General features: G+C 38.1%; 1 protein-coding gene across 1 annotated transcript in view; it reads left to right on the top strand.

Annotated features, from left to right (window-relative positions):
- Positions 1-19083, top strand: part of LOC130601756 (protein eyes shut homolog) — a 41085-nt gene extending 22002 nt beyond the window's left edge. Inside the window, exons 6-7 of the mRNA XM_057414037.1 lie at positions 9029-9190; positions 17885-19083. Of these exons, the coding sequence (XP_057270020.1) occupies positions 9029-9190; positions 17885-19083 (1361 nt within the window). The remainder of the gene's footprint in view (positions 1-9028; positions 9191-17884) is intronic.
- Positions 19084-19999: the final 916 nt, after the last annotated feature.

Raw genomic sequence — 19999 nt, 5'->3', positions numbered from 1 at the left:
ATAAGACAGGATGGTTCTTCAAGGGTGTTAGGTTTCTAATGGTAAAACTGATGTAAACAAATTAAAAGATGATTAATTTATACTGCCAGAATAAAAATTGGTTGTAATGAAATGGGAAGGAAATGGAGTATTTATCTTGGAGTCTTTTTTACTTACTGTAAACATTGCCACCTGGACGTAGACCACTTTTAAGAATGCTCACATGAAGCAGCAGATAATTCTGTTCCACTGGTTTGAAAAGGTCAGAACTGTAACAGCAACACAGCAAACCCAGCCTAAATCCTGAAGTGCCTGAAGAGCAACCAAATATTGCCAAGATCTGGCACAATGTTAATTCTTAGTTTATTGCTGCCTTAACCACCAGGATTAAGAATGCAAGGAAAACAGTTTATCTAGGTGTTTTGTTTTTTTTTAACGTAGTTACATTTTACACCAAAATATGTTAATAAACGTGTTTGTTCATTTGACTTAAAGTTTGCAACTGAAGCACCAGACAACTCTAAATTGTCTTCTGATTAAGTGAACCTTCAACCCACATCAGCATGCAATTTAGTGTAGTTATGTCATTAACACAATGTTCAAATACAACAGAGTTTCCAGCTCCCAGCACTTAGGGGAGTCTACTGCATGGCTTTGCACACCGAATTCCATCTTATTGTTTAGCGCAATGAGTACCTCTGTAATTAGATATCTTAAAGGGTTTCTGAAGAGGGAGAAATCTCTAAGGTACTCGTTTCAGCTCTCCTGTAAGTGTATAGTAGACCTAATCATACTGGCTTCAGTATGATTACTACTTGTGAGAAAAAGTAGTGAAGAATGAGTGTCAAGGATGATTCTTCTTGGGGTAGAAGCAACAACCTAAGCACCTTTTGCTGCAGATAGTTTGATTTATAGCACATTATTATTATATATTTGAACTCAATATCTGTTTCATAACTAATAGTTATTAAGGGATGTGAACATTAAAAATAGGTATGCTATCCATGACTGTCTGCAATTGTATTCTAATCCCTACTAGATTGTGTCTCAGCAGCTTATTCCTCTATAAGAACAGTGTCCCTCTGTGAGGCTAATAATCCTCTCTTTAGCAGTGGCCAGTAATGAAGGTTTAGAGAAAAGTTTCACACAGTAACAATATATGACATCTCCTTGAAGTAGTCATCAACATCTAAACATTTGTGGCTTAATCTTTTTTTTTTTTTTTTGCTATTTGTCTAGTGGATTCAATCACGTCTCTCATCTTGTCATAAACAGTATCACTTCAGACAGTGGAAAACTTGAGCAAAAATAAATTTAGAGTCAGTGAAGTTCCTCTGACATTTTGTTAAGCACTGAGATATATTCACACATAAGCTACAATTCCTCTAGATAGTAAGAATATGAAATTTATGTCCTAGATAATTTACTTGATTCTATGGAGGAATGAAGAACCAGATAATTTCAGATTGGTCAATTGTAAGATTTCACAGGCGTGATAATAGTCTCATTTGAGGACAGCAATGTAATATTCGGAAGACTCTATAGATGGCAGTATTGGAGAAGACTTGTCAGTGGCTAAAATAAACCCAGTGTTGATCACAATATTTCCATAAATTTAAAATTATTCAGCAGTTTTCTTTAATAGGATTAGTTTGTGCCACATACTTTCATAAAATCTATTAAAAGATTTTTTCTTAACTTTAAGGCATCATAGTGAATGCTATTGCCCTTTTCACAAAGAATTAAGTTAATAGATTTCTTCAATTACGTATTAGTCTCTGAATTCCATAGCCACAAATACTGCATGGCAATGTACAGCTCTTAAAGAAAGCAGATGTAAAGAGCTTTTCATTATTCTATCTCAATTTAATGAGATACTTCTCAAGCAATAAAGCTATTTCTTTGATGAACAAATGGCAAACATCTTTGGCCATGTGTATCAGCTCAAGTCAACTTCTTGATATTCTGATATCAAATTCCATGATTCTGATACAAGAAATACAGAAAATTTTTGAAAATACCTGATAAACTGTCAGAAAAGAAAAAATAATGCAAATTCTGTAACTAATGCTTTTTCATAGTCACGATAAATGAATGAAAAATGGCAGAAACTGACTTTTGGAAAAAATTTTACTATAAAGGACTTTTTCTTTCTACATAGCCTAGAAATCTACTTGACATATTTTGATTGCTATTGTAAGACCAATTAATTTTCAGTATGACTTAGCTCAAGACTTTTATACGGCAAGACACCTTTCATACAAACACTTAAGCACACATGCATGTATGCATGCATATGTTGAATTTATCTGACAGTGCAGTTAGACTTGCTGGCTTAATGCACTAACTATTTCAGAGTTATTATATGGAAACTTGTGTTTCTGTGTTTAACCATTTAAAGGACAATTGCAGTCACTTGTCAGCTTAGTTTGAGCCTTCTGTTTCCATCAAGCTTTCCTCACAGCTTGAAGCTGCCAACTGCAGCAGGTCCTGTGCTTCCTGTTATACCAACCAGGCCCATGTGGATGGTGTCCTGGGTTCAGCAGTAGCAGTCATGTTTTTTCCTTTGTGTTAACTGGTGCAGTGCTGTGTTTTGACTTCTAGTTTGAGAACAGCGTTGGTGAAGCCGATGTTGTCGGTTGTTGCTAAGTGATGTTTACCCTGACCAAGGACTCTGTGAGGCTCATGCTCTGCCAGGGAGGAGGGGAAGCTGTGAGGAAGCAGAGACGGGGCGCCTGACCCGGGCTAGCCGGGGAGGTATTCCATACCACAGCACGTCATGCCCGGGGTGGGGGGTAACTGGGAGTTACCGGGAAGGACAGGAGCTTCCGGGTGGAACTCGTTTTCTTGGCCGGTGGTATCGTATTCTCTTCCCTTGTTATTTTCCCTTATCATTGTTTTAGCTGATAGTAGCGGTGGTGATTTGTTGCTGGACTGTTCTTGTCTCAACCCGTAGGAGTTGCACTCTCTCGATCCTCCTCCCCGTTCCTCCGGGAGCGGGGAAGGAGAGAGCCCCGGTGCAGGGGGGGGGGGAGACGGACATGGACCTTGATTGTTGTCAGTTCGGCACCACTCACTGGGAGTGAGTGAACAAGTTACCTGACTGGGTTTAAACCATGACAGATGGCCTGGAGGTGCTAAAGCATCTCAGTGGCAAAGTGACAAACATGTTTAAGTAACTGAATCCTGTCTTATGTTATATTGAAAATAGTGGGTACTTTCATGCTAAATGTAAGTGCCTTAATGCCAAAATTAATCCCTATTTCTCTGACTTTGATGAAGACCTTTGGCTCACTCTAGGAGACGATCTGGTCTGACCATCTTAAGAACCTGGACGTGCACAGGTCCATGGGACCTGATGAAATCCATCTGCAGGTCCTGAAGGAGCTGGCAAGTAAAGTTGCTAAGCCACTGGCCATCACATTTGAGAAATCATGGCAGTCAGGTGAAGTTCCCGAGGACTGGAAAAAGGGAAATATAACCCCCATTTTCAAGAAGGGGAAAATGGATGACCCAGGGAATTACAGACCAGTCAGTCTCACCTCTGTGCCTGGCAAAATCTTGGAGCAGATTCTCCTGGAAGGCATGCTAAGGCACATGAAAAACAACAAGGTACTTGGTGACAGCCAGCATGGCTTCACTAAGGGGAAATCCTGCCTGACCAATCTGTGGCCTTCTATGATGGGGCTACAGAACTGATGGACGTGGTAGAGCAGCTGACATCCTCTACCTGGACTTCCCTGTGCTCCAGTTCTCCTCAAAGCACACTTGCACTGTTGTCATACTAAATCCAATCAAAAATGTAAGTGGATATCTCCATTTTAAACTAGATTAACAAAATCATAGATAGATGATTCTTTTGCAATTGCTTTGTCAGGCTGCACCGAAATACTCACAGTCCCACCCAATGCCCTAGTCTTTAGACAACTGAAGGCCTCAAGTGCCAAAATGGTCACAGTGAGGGAATCTCAGACTGGGTGTTTCTTCTTGCAATTTTCATATTGAAAGCATCTTCAGAGATTTCAGTACCTGGAATAAGCTTACTACCAAATGCAGGCATGGGTTCAACATTTGTAGATTTTGTTTATATCCCATTTTCCTAATTGCCTAGTGATTAAGCATTCACTTTCACTATCATAATGCAAATATTTGAACCCATGTAGATGTCATATCCTCAAAGAAAATAATAACCACTGAGCGATTGGGTATGTAGGGTTTTTGGGTTTTGCTTCTATGATCTGATCTCTTCTAGGAAATTTGTTTACTAAAATATTCATTAGACAGCTAAAATAGAAATTACCCTTATTCTGGTTATAATATCCACACCCTCAGATGCAGGAGAATCAGATTCAGATTTCTGGTCCAATTGATTTCCTAGTACCAAGGTTTCATTTCTGCTCCTATTACAATTTGTTGGCTCATATAACTTATTCTTTGGCACTCATCTCTTAATATGCGTCGTACTGAAAGACTGAGTTCTACTTTTTTGACTTTGGCTAGTAATAGTTATTTTAGGCTTTGGAAGACCGGAAGTCTCTTTAGAGATTTAGCTATATGCTCCTCAGTGTTACTTCTTAGATAATTAGATGACTATTTAGCTCATAGTAAAGATTGCAGCTCCACTACAACAAAACCAAACAGAACCGTAGACTTCACTTACAAAATTGCAGCAGTCTTCTGTTCCACTATTGCTCAGAATAACTGTTGCCTCATTTTCTCCTCTTCAGGGACAGGAAGGATTACTAATGGCAAAATTACAGCTTTCATGAGTACACTGTTCTTATAGAATCATAGAGTCATATTTGAGTTGTGTTAATTTATACTTCTGTTAACATGCTCTACTTGTTAAAAGATGGAAGTTGAGCTATACTTTTTCCTTTTTTTGCTATATATGGATTAGTTTATGAATTCTGAAGAGTTAGGTCTTCAAAGATTAAATAAAAAGTGATAATTCATCAGAAAAATCCATTTAGATAAGGTGGTTTTTTTTCAGTTTTTCCAAATGTTTGCACAGGAAAAGGAAAAATATGTCTGTGCAACATCAGAAAGCTTTGAGCTACAACCTTAAGTAAATTGCATCTTAAGATTTCCACACAGCCATATTTGTCATTGTTTCCCAAAATTAAAAAAGCAACTGAGAGAGCTGCTCAATCTCTCTCTATGAATGAATGAAATCATTGAAAATTTCTGACACTGGAGTTTGAAGCTTTCAGACAGCTGTTTATTGCTAATGAGCTGCTAAAGTTGCACTGCAAGTCTGGTCTTGAAGACACTTTTGCTGAAAAGCCTGAGCAGGAGTTTCCTCCTGCCTTGTTTCAGGAGCAGCTTTTAGAGGCTCCTGCCCTTTATCCTTTGCTGATCTACGCTGCAGCAGCATCACGTTCATGCCTTGCTTGGCTGTGTTGATCTGGACCTGAACCCTGACCCGCAGACTGATTTGCAGGCTTGACCGTAACTTCTGCCTCATCACTGTGGAACTCCCTGCTTATCTGGCCTCTGGAGCTGACATGACTGCTCCCCCGGCTTGCCTTACTCTGGGTAAGGCCGTTGCTGAAGAGGTCTCTGTCCTGCCAGCCATGTCATAACTCTGGTTTCCTTCTTGTTGGAAACCCTTGTTTCCTTTCATATCCTTTGCCAGTTTCAAACCCTGAGGGGAAGAAAATCATGCTTCAGCAATAGTACTTGCAGAAACTTTGTGTTCCCATAGCTGTAACTGGTCTAAAGGGATTTAGAGTTTCTCTTGATATCATTTAGAAATGTATAACTTCATCAGATACTACTACTCAGCTTAGAGAAGTGGGTCATTAATCAGATACAGAACAGAAATATTTGCTTAAATGCCTGTTGTGTTTACAATACACCACACAGTGCTGAGCACCCTAGTGAGTAATCAGTAGTTACACAACACAGGTCCTACAAATTCATCTTATAGGATTAGCAGGGATATCCATTCACTTCATTTATTTAAGCAAAGAGTTTCTCTGGAGTAAGCATATGTAACACAGGAACAATCTTGTGGAAGTTTAGCTGAGCTTATTTTCTTATTTTGGGTGGCAAAAGTTTATTGCCAAGATATCAACAGCATTTAACATGGCATGTTAGTTTTGCACTTATCTGCCATAAAAACAAATTGAAAATCTTAAATTGTCTTATTCTTCACCTTAAAAGTTTGTCTATCTATAGATGCAATTTTGCAAAAATGGATTCTTATACTGATCTTTGTGCACTGCAGTAGAGTTAAAGCAGTCTGTTCTGAGATATGGGTGTACATTTCCATGTACCTGTCAAGTCAGACTTCCTCCATGCATACAATCAGCATTTACAGGATCTAAAGATGATAATTTACAAGAAAATTAGAAGGCATTCTAGTAATTCCTGCAGTTAGTCCTGCTGTGTTGTTTCAAAACATGTTGCTTTCTGACATTTGTTAGGATATATTTATTGGAAAAAAACCACCTTTTTACCACAATGGGAATAAAATATTTGCATCTTAGAAGTTTCAGAATGAACTTTATTAAACAGAGCATTTTATTTGGTATGTATCAATCAGATTAATACCTGCTTTCTAAAGCATTCAGACATCTGCTCAAGATATAGGTGTTATTTTTTTATTGCTCTGTTTGCAATGTTAAACCATGGATTTCATTCATTCTCTGAGTGATACTATAAAATTACTCTTTTTCATCCTTTTTCTCTCTCTGCTCCAAGGCTTTTTATTGTAGCAATCTTTCATGTACCTTGGAATGATAAGCAATGTAGCATTTCAATCCTGCTGCAGCTGAACATTTTGCTTTCACACTAGCCTTTGTCCATGCTTTCTTCACAAGCAGTAAAGAAATAACTACACTGGCAAAGTGAGACTGAATCTGACACAAGGACTTCCAGATACCTCATTGTACACTTCACCTGGTATAACCTTTTAAGCAGCAGCGCATTTTAATGTAAGATTGACCACTGTGGCACAGTTACTCCATATGTAAGTCCCACTGTGCAAAAATTTTCTAAGAGAAGGCTGACTTCTAAATGATGCATAGAGCAAAAATGTTTATGTACAAAATGAATTATTATTTCTGATTGATTTTTAAATAAGGAGACATCAGTATAGGCATTAGATATTTAAATATTAATGGAGAACATTGTTTCTTATGCATTGAAAGAATTAAAAGCACCTAAAAATGCGTATGAAAATTATTAAGCATTATTTTGTCTTTTGAAAACAATTTAGTGATACAAGTTACATAACCTAATATGCCTAGGAAGTTTTATTAGTATTTATCTTCCAGGGTAATTGCTGCTCTTAAAACTATTGTTATTTCTTTCAGCTTTTAAGTATAGAGGCCAGGAACTTCACATTTTGGACATTAAGGAATATATTACTACAGACACTACCTAGCCTTGGTACCATAACAGCTACTATGATGCTTAGGATGGAAGTGATTTGTTAATGTATTATGTTTGCATGAGAATGTATACATACGTGGAGTTACAGCTCACCAAAAGCCTGATTCTGATAATTTAAGCATTTCATAAATCCTTACATTTATTCAGAGATTAAAACTTACTTTTATAGACTTGCTGAGAATTTTTGATGTTACAACTATGCACTTTCCTCAGAAGTATTAACTGTGATCTAGTGGTGGAAATGACAATAAAAAAGCCATCTGTATTCTTAGTACCTATTCAAGAGGCATCCTCAAGTCATATGCTGATAACAAGTGAGAGATCTGGATCCTATACAATGGTGCATCTGTCTGCTGGATGCAGTCCACGAGGAACACCATGAATCCTATTCTGAGAGAGGTGGTGTGACAAGTAGACAAATTACAAAATCTTGCAGCATGCTGACTGCATACCAATCTAATAAGTAAGTTCCGTCTGTGATAGGCAATACAAGGTGCAACCGGATGGCCAGTGCTTTCACAGTGCAGAAAACCTGAGTGTGGAAAGATAGACAGCAAAAGGTTGCCTAGGAATGCACTACGAGGACACCTTGAAGGTGTATTTGAATGCAAGCAACTCATTACAAAACTATGAAATTGGAAGAGCAAGAATGAAGAAAGCTGTTGGCTTCTCTGAAGAGAAACAGCATAGCTTCAGCAGGAAAACTGAAAACTGAAGGAAGAAGCACTTAGAGTGCAGGAATTTAGCACTGCTGTTAACTAAGTAATAAAAAGCTTATCACACAGAAGTCTAAATATATCCTCCACATCTAAATAGCTAGATTTATTCCTATGATCCCACAAATACAGCAAATTAGCAAGCACTCAATAATGAATTAGCTAATAACTAATATATAATGTTGTTATAATGGGGAAAACTGGAAACAGTTTCAAGCATAGAAGAGTATAATAATTCATCAGTTGGCTGAAGTTTAACCAGCTCAGTTTCTTAGGGGTATATGAACAATCAGCACTGAGTAGAAGTGGTAAGACAGAACAATGAATTTGTGTATAGCTCAAAAGTGTACATTGTAACTTCACTGTAATTGTGCTCCATTTCAGCATAAGGTAGGACAATTTGAATTATCAAGCATCTCAGCATGATTATCCTAAGAACGAATTTCAGCACCAGTTAATGAACACATTCCACTTAACTTGTGCATTCCTATTACACACACAGCAGTTCCTTAAAAATCCTTCACTAAGGTTTTCATCTGGATGGTGAAGAAATCAATGTTTATTCTGACTCCTGCAACAGTATTTTACATTTGAATTTCTAAACAATGTAAAATTTGCATTTACATTTATTTGAAAATGAACACTAACAAGATCACATTTATTTTGCATTACAATGATGGGATTGATTGTTAATGAAAATAAGGCACACAGAAGACAAAACGGCATTGATTTGCTATTATCTGTTTTATTCTGTATCTGGGTTATTTTTAGTCTTTGGAAAGGGAAGATTTGCAAGTATTCTGTACAGCATTTATGAACTATGCAAAATAACTGTAAACGGCCAGTGCCATAAAAATGAAAAAAAAAACCAAACAAAACAAACCCAAACCAAAAACCACCCTTCAGAAAACACTTCCTCTTGTATTTTTCAGATATTTCCATTAGTGATCCATCTTTCAGAAGTAATGAATCATCATGGATGTCATTTGCACCCTTTTATATCCGGCATAAGACTCATATCAAACTGCAGTTTCAGCCTCTATCTCCAGATGGTATCTTGTTTTACACTGCACAGCATTTGGGTACTCAGTCAGGTAAGAATCTTCCAGCTTGCTGGTATCATACATGCAGGTACCTTTATTTTGAAGAAAGGCAGTATATTGAAGTGATTCAGGCCTTCAGTCTCTGTGACTCCCTGTCCACAGTGACTGGGTTTTGGACTGTGAATAATCAAGTTCATCAGAAAAAAACGTAACAAACCATAACAAGAAAAAACATAACAAAATTTCAGACTAGTCCAAAGCCATCAAGTATTTAACGAATTAGTTCAGGAAACCATTTGCCCCTGAAAAGTAACTCTAGCCAGCTTTACGACAGACGTCTACTGATACTGATCCCACAGTTTCAGTGCAGCTATCCTAGGATTCACTGTCTGGGTGTTTGGCCCAGCATTTTAAAATTACCAGAAATAAAGCAATAAAAAAACTGATCAAACAAGTTAAGTGAAAGTGAACAGACTGTGAGAGATTTATGAGTTTTACTGCAAGTTTAACTTTTTATTACATAATGTTGAAAATCTTGCTGGGGCAGCATGCAAAAACATGCAAAAGTTTTGTGTTTGCTAGCTATGCAGGGTGAAAAACAAATCTAAATAAGGTATTTCCACTATTTATATAAGTGTTTTAAACTTTGGTGAACCGTAAAGTCACAGAACACCACGTTGGAAGGCACCTCGAGGATCATCTGGTCCAACCTTTCTTTGCAAAAAAAGTCTATACCAGATGCCCCAGCACCCTGTCCTGATGAATTTTAAAAAAGTCCAATGTTGGGGCATTCACTACTTCCCTGGGGAGATTATTCCAATGGCTGATTGTTTTCATTGTGAAAAACATTCATCTTGTGTCCAGCCAGAACCACCCCAGGAGTAACTTGTGCCTACTACCACTTGTATTTTCCAGGTGATTCCTTGTAACACTGAGTTAAGATTCCTAAAACTTCATGGCAAGAAAACATTATTTGCCAACCAGTGTAAATACATTTTAAAATGTAGTCTTTAAGGTTCAAATCTGTTATAATTACTTTAATAACATGCTTTATATTGCATTTATGTGGTACCTTCCACATTTTTAAACAGAAGTGTTACATACCATAACATGATCTTAGAGCAAAATCAAGCAGTATGTTTTGCAGAACCAGGCCTTTTTAATGAAAAGAAAAAAAAAAAAAAAAAAAAAAAAGCACTTAAGTATTTAACATGTATTTTTACATTCCTTTGCCCAAAGATTAAAGCTTTGACACATTTCAATAAACATATTCAAGCATATATGCATAGAAACACACATATGCCCAAGTTACCAACTTCTTATTCTATGCACAGACATTTTAACAGGCTGCTTTTTGGTAAGACTGATAACACATCATACACTGCTGGCAACTCCCATTTGCCTTTGTTCTGATTTCAACCACATGCAGAGAATAGCTTCAAAGAAAAATATATGGCATATCTGTAATACAAATACATTTATTTGCAAAGAACTCTGTCTTCCACAATGAATCTTTTATAATTCTACAGGCCAAATTCTGAGATTCTCAGTGAACAGTTCTCTCCTGTATAAACTAAAGCATTACATGGGCCATGAAAAATAGAAGAGAAAAAAAGGATCTCTCTCAAAAGACTAGTCAGAGGTCAGGGAAGCAGCTAGCATATAAAGAAATTCAGTATCTCTTAGGAAGCATCAAAGAGAGTGCTAAGTCCATTTAACTTGGACCAGGGGTGTTTTAGCATGAGCGTGCCTTCATTCCGTTGCCATTCATGAATGTTTAGTTTGCACAGGAAGAAATATTTTCTTTAAATCATTTTCTAGAATCATAACAATTTCATTTCAAAATAAAACCCATCTTCTACAGAGTAATTTAATTTCTTTACAAATCCCCTACTTCCATTTTCACTGTCCTGAAGTTTTGACAGATTTGGGAAAAGCTAATAGTCTGGGTCTTTATATTTGCTTTCATATAATCCTGTCAAATCCAGATGGAATTAGACTGATGAAAGACTCAGAAGTATTCTTAGCAGCCAGCAGATGTGAAAGAGCTTTCTGTTGGGGATTAGTTTAGAAAGCACTTTAGATAAAGCCTTTTCTCCTACATAGTTATATAAGACTTAATAAATTGATTGCCAAAATCACAGGATTTTTTTTTTTCTTGTAAATTCCCTTTTAATAGGAAGTAATTAGAATTCCTTTTTTTCCTCACTAGGCAATGCTGTTTTTTTTTAAAGAAATGAGCTCTGATTACACAGCCAATTTAGCAATGATACTGGGTGACACAGATATACACTGGCTCGGCTTGTCACCCATGTAAACACTAAACTGGGACCTTCCGTTCAGGGACATGCTCCTGCTGAAAAATCCTCCCGTCATCAAAAAAGAATCTTTAGTAGGTGAAGAAATAAACATGAGACTTCCACTAAAACATTTCCTTATTGCTCTGTTCTTTTCAAAGTACATTACATGCATTTCTAGAAAGGGTGGTTAGGTGGCTATTCTACTTACTCCTCTAACAATGTGATTCCTTCAGTACACACATTTGAACACCTAGCAAATTGGCATAAAATGGAGAACATCTTATGAATCTTTATCTGTTAACAGAATTTCCTGTAATTCTGTCAGTCGCTGGTTTTCTCACTTTGTCAGGTGTTTCTGAATGTGTATCATGAATTTAAGTCTGGTACTATTGATTTCTGCAGGCCCTGAGAAAACCATTTCCAAAGTTTGGCAAAACTTAACACGGCTGGCTATGTTAGTTATAAGCTGGAAAGAAACCCCAATAAGTGAGCTGTGTATGAAGATTTTAGTTTGGAAACTTGCAGATATAATGACAATGGGACTTTTTCCCCTTGCTTTGATTACTTGTTTTATGCCAATGAGGTAAAAATGTGGGAGATACAGATAGCTGTATGCACTGTTTCTCAGTGAGTCCTCTGCAGATAATACAGAATTACTTGTGGAGCTCAGCAGTGTCAGTGAAAGCCAGCCCAATTCACATTTTTTTCAAGTGCAGTGTATCCTATTTCTACCAATGAAAGTCTGATAGCTTTTAATTCAGACAGCGTTTGCCAGGTGCCCATCAACAGCTTGAACAATGAAAAATTCAGTCCATTTACATAGCAACCATTCTATATATTTGAAGGCCTTGGCAATCTGGCTAAAAACGAGTAAGAAGCATTACTATTTTGTTGAGTCACAGCATTACTGAAGCTCTACATTTGTTTATGAAGGTGGATTATGCTGCGGACTGTCTGCACTGTTCCAAAGTCCAGGCCAGGGTGATGGAAAGGTTTGCTCCCTGATGAGAGAGAACAGATATACCGGGTGACTAAGAAGGAAGTCAGGTTAATAGACAGAATGGGATGACTCATACTGAATTTAATACTTAACATTTGGAACAGCAATGCTCTGTCTCTCTTTAACATGATTATGTTACCTAGCTGGTCTGAAAAAAAAACTGCAGAACTTCAACTCCAGATATTTGAGGCATTTCAGTTTAAAACCCTGAAGCATGAAAATCAGAGACAGCCAGTATGGGGGTGTGATATCTGCAGTTTTCTGACATTGTTTATGGCAAAAACAGAATAATGGAACTGGACTGAAATCTTCTGGAAATACTCTAGAAATTTCTAGAATACTCGCATGGGATAAGTGTTGTTTTCATGATCAGAAATAAATTGATTATCCACCCACTTTCAGAACAGCATGGTTAAGTCTTCTCTCTTGGCAGCCATGTTTCTTAGCCAGCAGGGACATTATTTCTGCTTTGTCACTAGTTTTGTGATCATTTCTATGGAAATTATCAACATGAGAAGCAGAACTGCTGGTTACCGATGTGACACTGCCATTGTCCTGAAGTCTATTGCATATGAAGTGTTGTTGCTACCCATTTGCCACTGGCAAGCAAATCAAAATTATGACAGGTACATTGATGTTGCTCAAGGAAGGTTGCTTCTAGCTGCTGAGATATGCCAGGGTGATAGTGGTGACTAAAGGAAGCAGAAAAACTTTCTTCAGCAAGGAAAGCAGCATTTTTGATAGGTGAGGCTGAATGGTCTAACCTACAAATAGATAATCACCCACACCTTCTAGATGCATGAGCATCACACTGCCTGCTGGATTGCTCCGGATCCCAGCTATGCCTTTCTGCTCTGGGGTGGTGCTCCAAGTGGAAGAAACTTACTGCTTACTTACAAGTTCTGGCCTTGTGCTAGAGGATGCAAAGGTAAGGAAAAAGAAACAGAAGTCATAGACTGAGGCCATCAAACATACCTCCAGAGATGCCACCTCAGGGCTTTGAAATGGCTGAAAGAACGAAGTCTATAGATGTTCTGTAACCAGAAAACCACTGCCTACAGCTCTTGAGACACCTTACTATGTAGAAGCTGCTGAAGCACCAAAGCCTCTATTCCAGGATAACGCAGAGGCTTCTGTTTGGTAACACAGGATGAGAAAAACAACAAGCATCAGCTGTCTTACAAAGCTTTATAAAGAAATCCAGACCTTCAGTAGTCCAGGAACTCATCAGTGAGTTTTGAGCAAAGAGGGAGCCCTTATGGAGACTTGTATCTCTGTATCGCTGGGGACATGACACCTGCATCAAAAAGGCGGATGCCACTGACTAGAAGACGGCATTCACTGCTTCCAAAGTTAGTTAAAAGGATGTTTTGGAAGCTTCTTTGGCTTTGCAAAGTAGTGGGAAATCCTTCTTGTTGTTAATTTGTGGTGAAATGTGGGAATAAATTCAGGTACTCTGGCAGGTAAAAAAGGCTTTGCCTCATATGCATACACATGGAGCACAAGAGTACACTTTCCATCATTGTGGGGAATTGACCCTGAAAGAGTAATGTTAAAAATACCAGGCCACTCTCCCTGCCATGCTCTGTCAGCCTAAGATCCTCTGACATCATATCCAGTCCTCCTGGGAAATGTATGGCATTAGGCAGATTTGATAGTGAAGGCTGTAACTGCTGAGATCTTTGCCTCTGCAAAGATCAGCTTTACAATTGTGTAAATTTAACACTATCACATCTGCTATGCATGGTAATACTTCTGGCATGAATAGGACATCCCAAAATATGAGTGCAGCATTCCAGCATGCGTTCCCAACTCTACAAAATTTTGACACATTATGATGTGGATTTCCTATGGAAACATAAAAACATGGTGACCTGCCATTGCTTAAACATGATCCCTTCTCAAGACGGGGATATACATACACACAGGCATGTCTAGATAAATGCTGAACACAGAAGGGCATTGTCACCATGTGGGGAATTTAAAACTTGACCATGTGACTGTAACTAACTTGCTTACAGACTTATGTACTCGTGCAGAATAGTAGCAAGCTGAAATTTTTTGTGATGCATTCAGAATTAATCATTGTAAGTCAAATCAGCAATTTTCAGAATTCATCAAAAGAAGTCATATAAGCAGATGTCATCATAGATAATCCAGATCTCACAGCAGTAGTCAGATACACTTACAAGAGACTTCTCATAAACTCCCAGTTTTAGAAACTTGACTGCTGAGGGCATGGAATTGACTTGGCTTCAGGGAATGCTGACATCTGATACAGAAGCGGGTTAAGACTTGCTTTGGGGACTGTTTTGGAGTGCTGGCTTCTACTGCGGAATAGAGACAATCTGTCCTGAGGTGGAGCAACTTTGACCTTCAGTCATTTGGTGAAAACCCTGAGCTAGGATTTGCAAATAAAAGTGCTATTTTATCTCCAGAACAGTTCCTTAAGATAACACCTGCTACAGAATGCCTATCGCCTGAGAAGACAAGGAAACAACCTTTAATCATTTGGGCTAATAAAAACCCTTCTATTTTACTCAAACACGGAAGATGAGGAAGGAAGGAGCATCAGAACAGAACTGAATGCTATAACTATTGAAGATTTTGTTCAACACCCAGAGTCTTGAGATGTTGGAGTTTCAAGACTCAGCTAAGCCACAGTAGCTTATATCTAAAGAAGATTCAACCTTATTGATAAAGATTGCCTTACAGTTCCTTGCACACCATAGAATCATAGAATAGTTAGGGTTGGAAAGGACCTTAAGGTCATCTAGTTCCAACCCCCCTGCCGTGGGCTGGGCAAAGACTTGTGTACACAAGAAAAGAACAATGAGTGCCTACCTCAAGTGTCCTCTGCTTTTGTTTTTTGTGACACTACTGATTGGGATAAATAGTCTGTATTGGAGGTGATGCTAATCTGAAAAGCTGCAAAGTCGTGTGTCCTGTGTACTTTCTAGTATTTTCTAGAAAGTAAGGACCATAACATCTAGTCCAGAAAAACTTATCTCTTTCTGAAGCAAACCTCCTCAGAAAGGTCTTTGGTTCCAGTTACGGTTGTACAGGACATGTTTGAGTAAAGATAAAACTGGAACAGTGTTCATGGCCTCCCATATTGAGACTGACCAGAGGGAAAATTCAGTAGTAAGAATGTTGTTTGTTTAAAATAATGGATGAAATTCTTATGATGGCATAGGCCTGCACAGGCTGCAGCTGTGCAAGTTGTCCCTCAGAGACATGGGACAACTGAGGCCCCTTGTTGAAAATGTCACTGGTTGCTAAAGTGAAGAGAAACAAAGTCCATAATTTGCCTTCACTTTGAGAGGCAGTTTCACGGACACCGAGCACACAGCACTTCAGAGTCCCAAAATGTTTTCAGCCAGTTGTCCCTGCGTAGTGCCTACAGCATGATAAATTTCATGAAGAAATACTGAGCTGAACCCCAGGATCAACGTCCACATGATTAAAATTTATCTCAACACTCTGCTGTTCTTCCCAAAGACTAAAATAGCAAGTCATCTGTGAAAAGAGGGGCTAACCAAGGAAGAAAGAAAGTGCCTTGAGAGCCTCAGGGAGAGCTGAAAGTGGAAAGTGCCATTTTTTTGTTCATAACTAGCAGAAAAGGAAGTTACTCCAGTTTGAAGAGAGGCCTCAAATATGTGCTAGACCATAATCCAGAGGGCTCAGCCAAAACCTCTCTTTACATTGTAGATTGTAAATACTATCTACAGTGTAATCTAACTCAGACTTCCTCTTGTAGTAAGACACTCAAACTGACTGCAAGTACCCTAAGGATTAAGGTCCTGATAAAAGCAATAGACAAGCAGGTTATATACACTGCTCAAACAAACAAGAAAGATGAGTGCTTTCAAACTATGTGATGAAAAATAAAGTAAGCTTAAAGCCACATCTCTGAGCAAGAGAAACAAGCGAAGGTAATTATTTTCTGAAAAAAAAAAAGGCAGAAACAAATAAGGTACTCAAAAAGAACACTAAACACTGGGAAATAAATCACATAATCACAACTGGAACTAACTAGCTACATGGAAGTGCCTGCTATTGTTGGAATGGAGCTGAAAGGAGGAAGAGCCTTCTCATTCTTCCCGTGGGTGTCTGGGGCTGGGAAGGCAAGGCACTATGCATGCGCTCTACAGCCACTAACATATTGAAACATCTTAATTGAAACATCTGCCCGAATGGGAACCTGAGCAATTACTGCAAACAGAAATACGATTTTAGTAACTTTCGCAAGCCTCCAGTAAATTAAGCCATTCATTTTTAACTTCACTAAAGGCAGTGTAACTTAGAAAATTAGAAATACTCAAAAATTAAACCCTCAAGAAAACAAACTTCATCATTCCATTAACAGGTCCACTCTTAAGAATGCTGAATCTTTAAGGAAATTGTACTTTCCAAATTTACAAGTATTTCTTCATTAGAAAAATACTACATGAAACTTAAGTTTTACTAGTAGCTATTAGGAACAAAGGTTTACATTAAAATTTAACAAACATTATTTATCAATTTAACTGATGGACTTAAAAAAAAACCAAACAAACCAAAAAACCCTAAACCCTGATGGCTACTATTTCCAAAAGCAATATAAGAAAAAGTTAAATTGCACAGGCAAATATCAGTAAGTTTGTGAATGTGACTTCCATTTGCAGACTCTTCTGCTGTCCTCTTCTTTCCCCCTTGTCACCTTCTCCTATCAGACCCTGTCTCTGCCCGTATTTTCGTATCAGCTCCTGTTTCCTAACCATTCCCAGCTTTTCTTCATGTTGTAGGTATACTTCAGAGTGGTATTCTCCTTCTACATTGCCTGTAAGGCCAGGTACACCAAGAGTACAAGAAAAGATAACTCCCTCCTAATACTTCTTGTCATAGAGTCCTCCAGTTCAATAAAAGGTTTATCTGTTTCTACAGCTGCCAGATTATTAAACCCAAAAAATTCCGGCTGTAAAAAGCAGCTGCAGGGAAAGCAGAGTACATTTCATACAAACCAACCTTCAGTGCATTAAAGTGACAAATCTATCAACCTTTATTCAGCATACAGAAATTAAGAATATTCTGGCATTTGTAGCTTTGCCAAAATTTCTTTTCATAGGAACACCACCTCACACTCCCTGGATGCCAACATGATCACATTCCCTCCTAGCTCACAGTTACCTAAGTCTCTGAACAAGGAAAGCTTCTCAGAAGGTCAGGCTTCTTACTTTGAAGCAAACACGAGGTCAGTTTCCAATAATGAAAAAAATAAAGGGACACAAGCAGCTCATCAGGGAACGTTCCCCTTTGTGTTATTTAGATACAATGATGATACAAGATTGCTGAAAATTAATTACTGATTTGAAGCACAGGTATGAAAACATCAGGATTAGGAATTTGCTGTTGTTCAGTGTGCCATCTCTAAAAATTAAAACTATTTTATCCTGCTTGTTACAGGTGACTTCTTATGTATATCATTAGTAAATGGATTTATACAGTTACGCTACAATCTCGGAGACAAGACAGTCATCCTACAGACCTTTCAGCAAGTCCGTACAAATGGAAGTATATGGCATTCACTCAAAGCAGGAAGAGTAGGCAATGAAGGCTACCTGGACCTGGATGGTGTGAACATTACTCATAAATCTAGTCCTGGAATGAATGCACTAGACACGCAGACAGACTTTTTTGTTGGAGGGGTGTCCTCCTTAAACCTTGTTAATTCAATGGCAGTAGAAAATGAACCCACAGGTTTCACCGGTTGTATAAGAGAAGTTGTTATCAACAACAGGGAACTGAAGCTTACTGTGACTGACCCCACAGGTGGAGCCAATGTTGGTGACTGTGATGGAACAGTTTGCGGGTACACAGTGTGCAAAAATAATGGAACATGTAAAGCTGAAAACTCAGGCTTTTCTTGTTCTTGCCCACAGGAGTGGACAGGGAGCACATGTGAACAATCTATTCACTGTTCACAACACAGGTGTGGGTCTCAGGCGCTCTGTATTCCTCAACCTACTTTGCTTTCATATTCCTGCATGTGCGCACTAGGCTGGTCAGGTAAATACTGTGATAGCAAAATCCATTTTTTTATAGCAAAGTTTGTCGGCAACTCCTACATCAAATACACAGACCCTTATTATGGAAAAAGAGACCTCCAGCATAGCCGCATTTCTTTAAATTTTACTACCAATCAATCCGAAGGCTTAATAGTATGGATGGGGAAAGGTGAAGATGAAGATAATGATTTCCTTGCCATTGGTCTTGCCAATGGAACACTAAAAGTTGTGATTAATCTTGGAGAAAGAATCTCTGTTCCTCTAATTCATACTAATTACTCCTCTTGTTGTGACGAAAGGTGGCATTTCATTACTGTAGTTCAAAACCAAACTTGCATTAAGGTTTACCTTGATGAGGAGCCAATTCTTTTTGAAGATATTGATCCACACAGAAAATACACTGCTTTAAACTATGGTGGTATTTGTTATTTTGGTGGGTTTGAAATTGGCAGGGAAGTCAATACAGTCACTGCAGGGCTTTTTCACAAGGAATTCATTGGTAAAATTAAAGATGTTGTGCTCTTCCAAGACTCCAAGAAGATTCAGCTCATGAAAGCAGAAGGGTATAATGTTTACAATGGAAATTACAGAAATTAACTGAAAAACTGTGTAAGTCTTTAAAAGTGATAAATTTTCTTTTCCTCCTGTTTCTTGTAGTAGCAGTCAGTGTAAGACTCGGGAACCAACATATGAAAGCACTTAATAATTATCCCTAATTATTTTTTTTAATGTTGAGTATTAATAGTTTGCCTAAAATGTCATCAGACGTTTTACTCAGAAAATTACTTCTATATAGTCCTTAGTATTTACTTTAAAATAACTGGAAAGTCTGAGGTTTTTTTCTTTATTGTTCTGGAAATAGGTGTGTAGACAAACAGGTAGTAATTAGCTTATAAAGCCAACCATCACTCCAGTATTAACTGGTTGTTGCTTTATGAGCAGACAACTTACCTGTTCCTCCAAAACTCTTAAATTCCATTAGAATGAAGAGTTTCCCTTATGCCATTTTAACATTAAGGGCAAGTGTAAAATTGGGAGGGGACGGGGGGGGGGGGGGAACGGGAGCGAAGATGGGAAGAAAAGGTGTACATGGGATAAAAAGCTCGTATTTATTGTAATGAGATATTTTCTTTTTAATCACAGTATCTGTAATTACTTCTTAACTCCACAACGATTATTCTAGGCAACAAAGTTGTTCTCCCTCCAAGCTGAGTTTCTTGTCCATTGGGTATGTATTTATGTAAAAGGACAGAACTTTAGCCTGTTATCATACTAAAATACTCCATTTGAAGAATGATCTTAAGAGCAGAAAATGTATTTCACTTAATTACTGACGACAATAAAACATACCTGATGGTTTTGCACAGCAGAGATCTCCCTTATTTGACTACAGGAAAACTTTTTGGTTTAACCATTCACAACTGGAATGTGGGAACCTGGCTGTCTGCCTACAACTAACTTCTACTCCCAACAGCTTGAAAACCACGAAGTCTAAGAACTGCTTTGCTTTAGG

This window comes from Pezoporus wallicus, unplaced genomic scaffold (assembly GCF_028554395.1).
Source record: "Pezoporus wallicus isolate ANWC-B61680 ecotype Strahan unplaced genomic scaffold, APGP_CSIRO_Pwel_v1 contig_6428, whole genome shotgun sequence".
In the NCBI taxonomy this organism is placed as follows: Eukaryota; Metazoa; Chordata; class Aves; order Psittaciformes; family Psittacidae; genus Pezoporus; species Pezoporus wallicus.
Note: the sequence above shows the minus strand (reverse complement) of the source record. Positions and strands in the feature narration are given on the sequence as shown.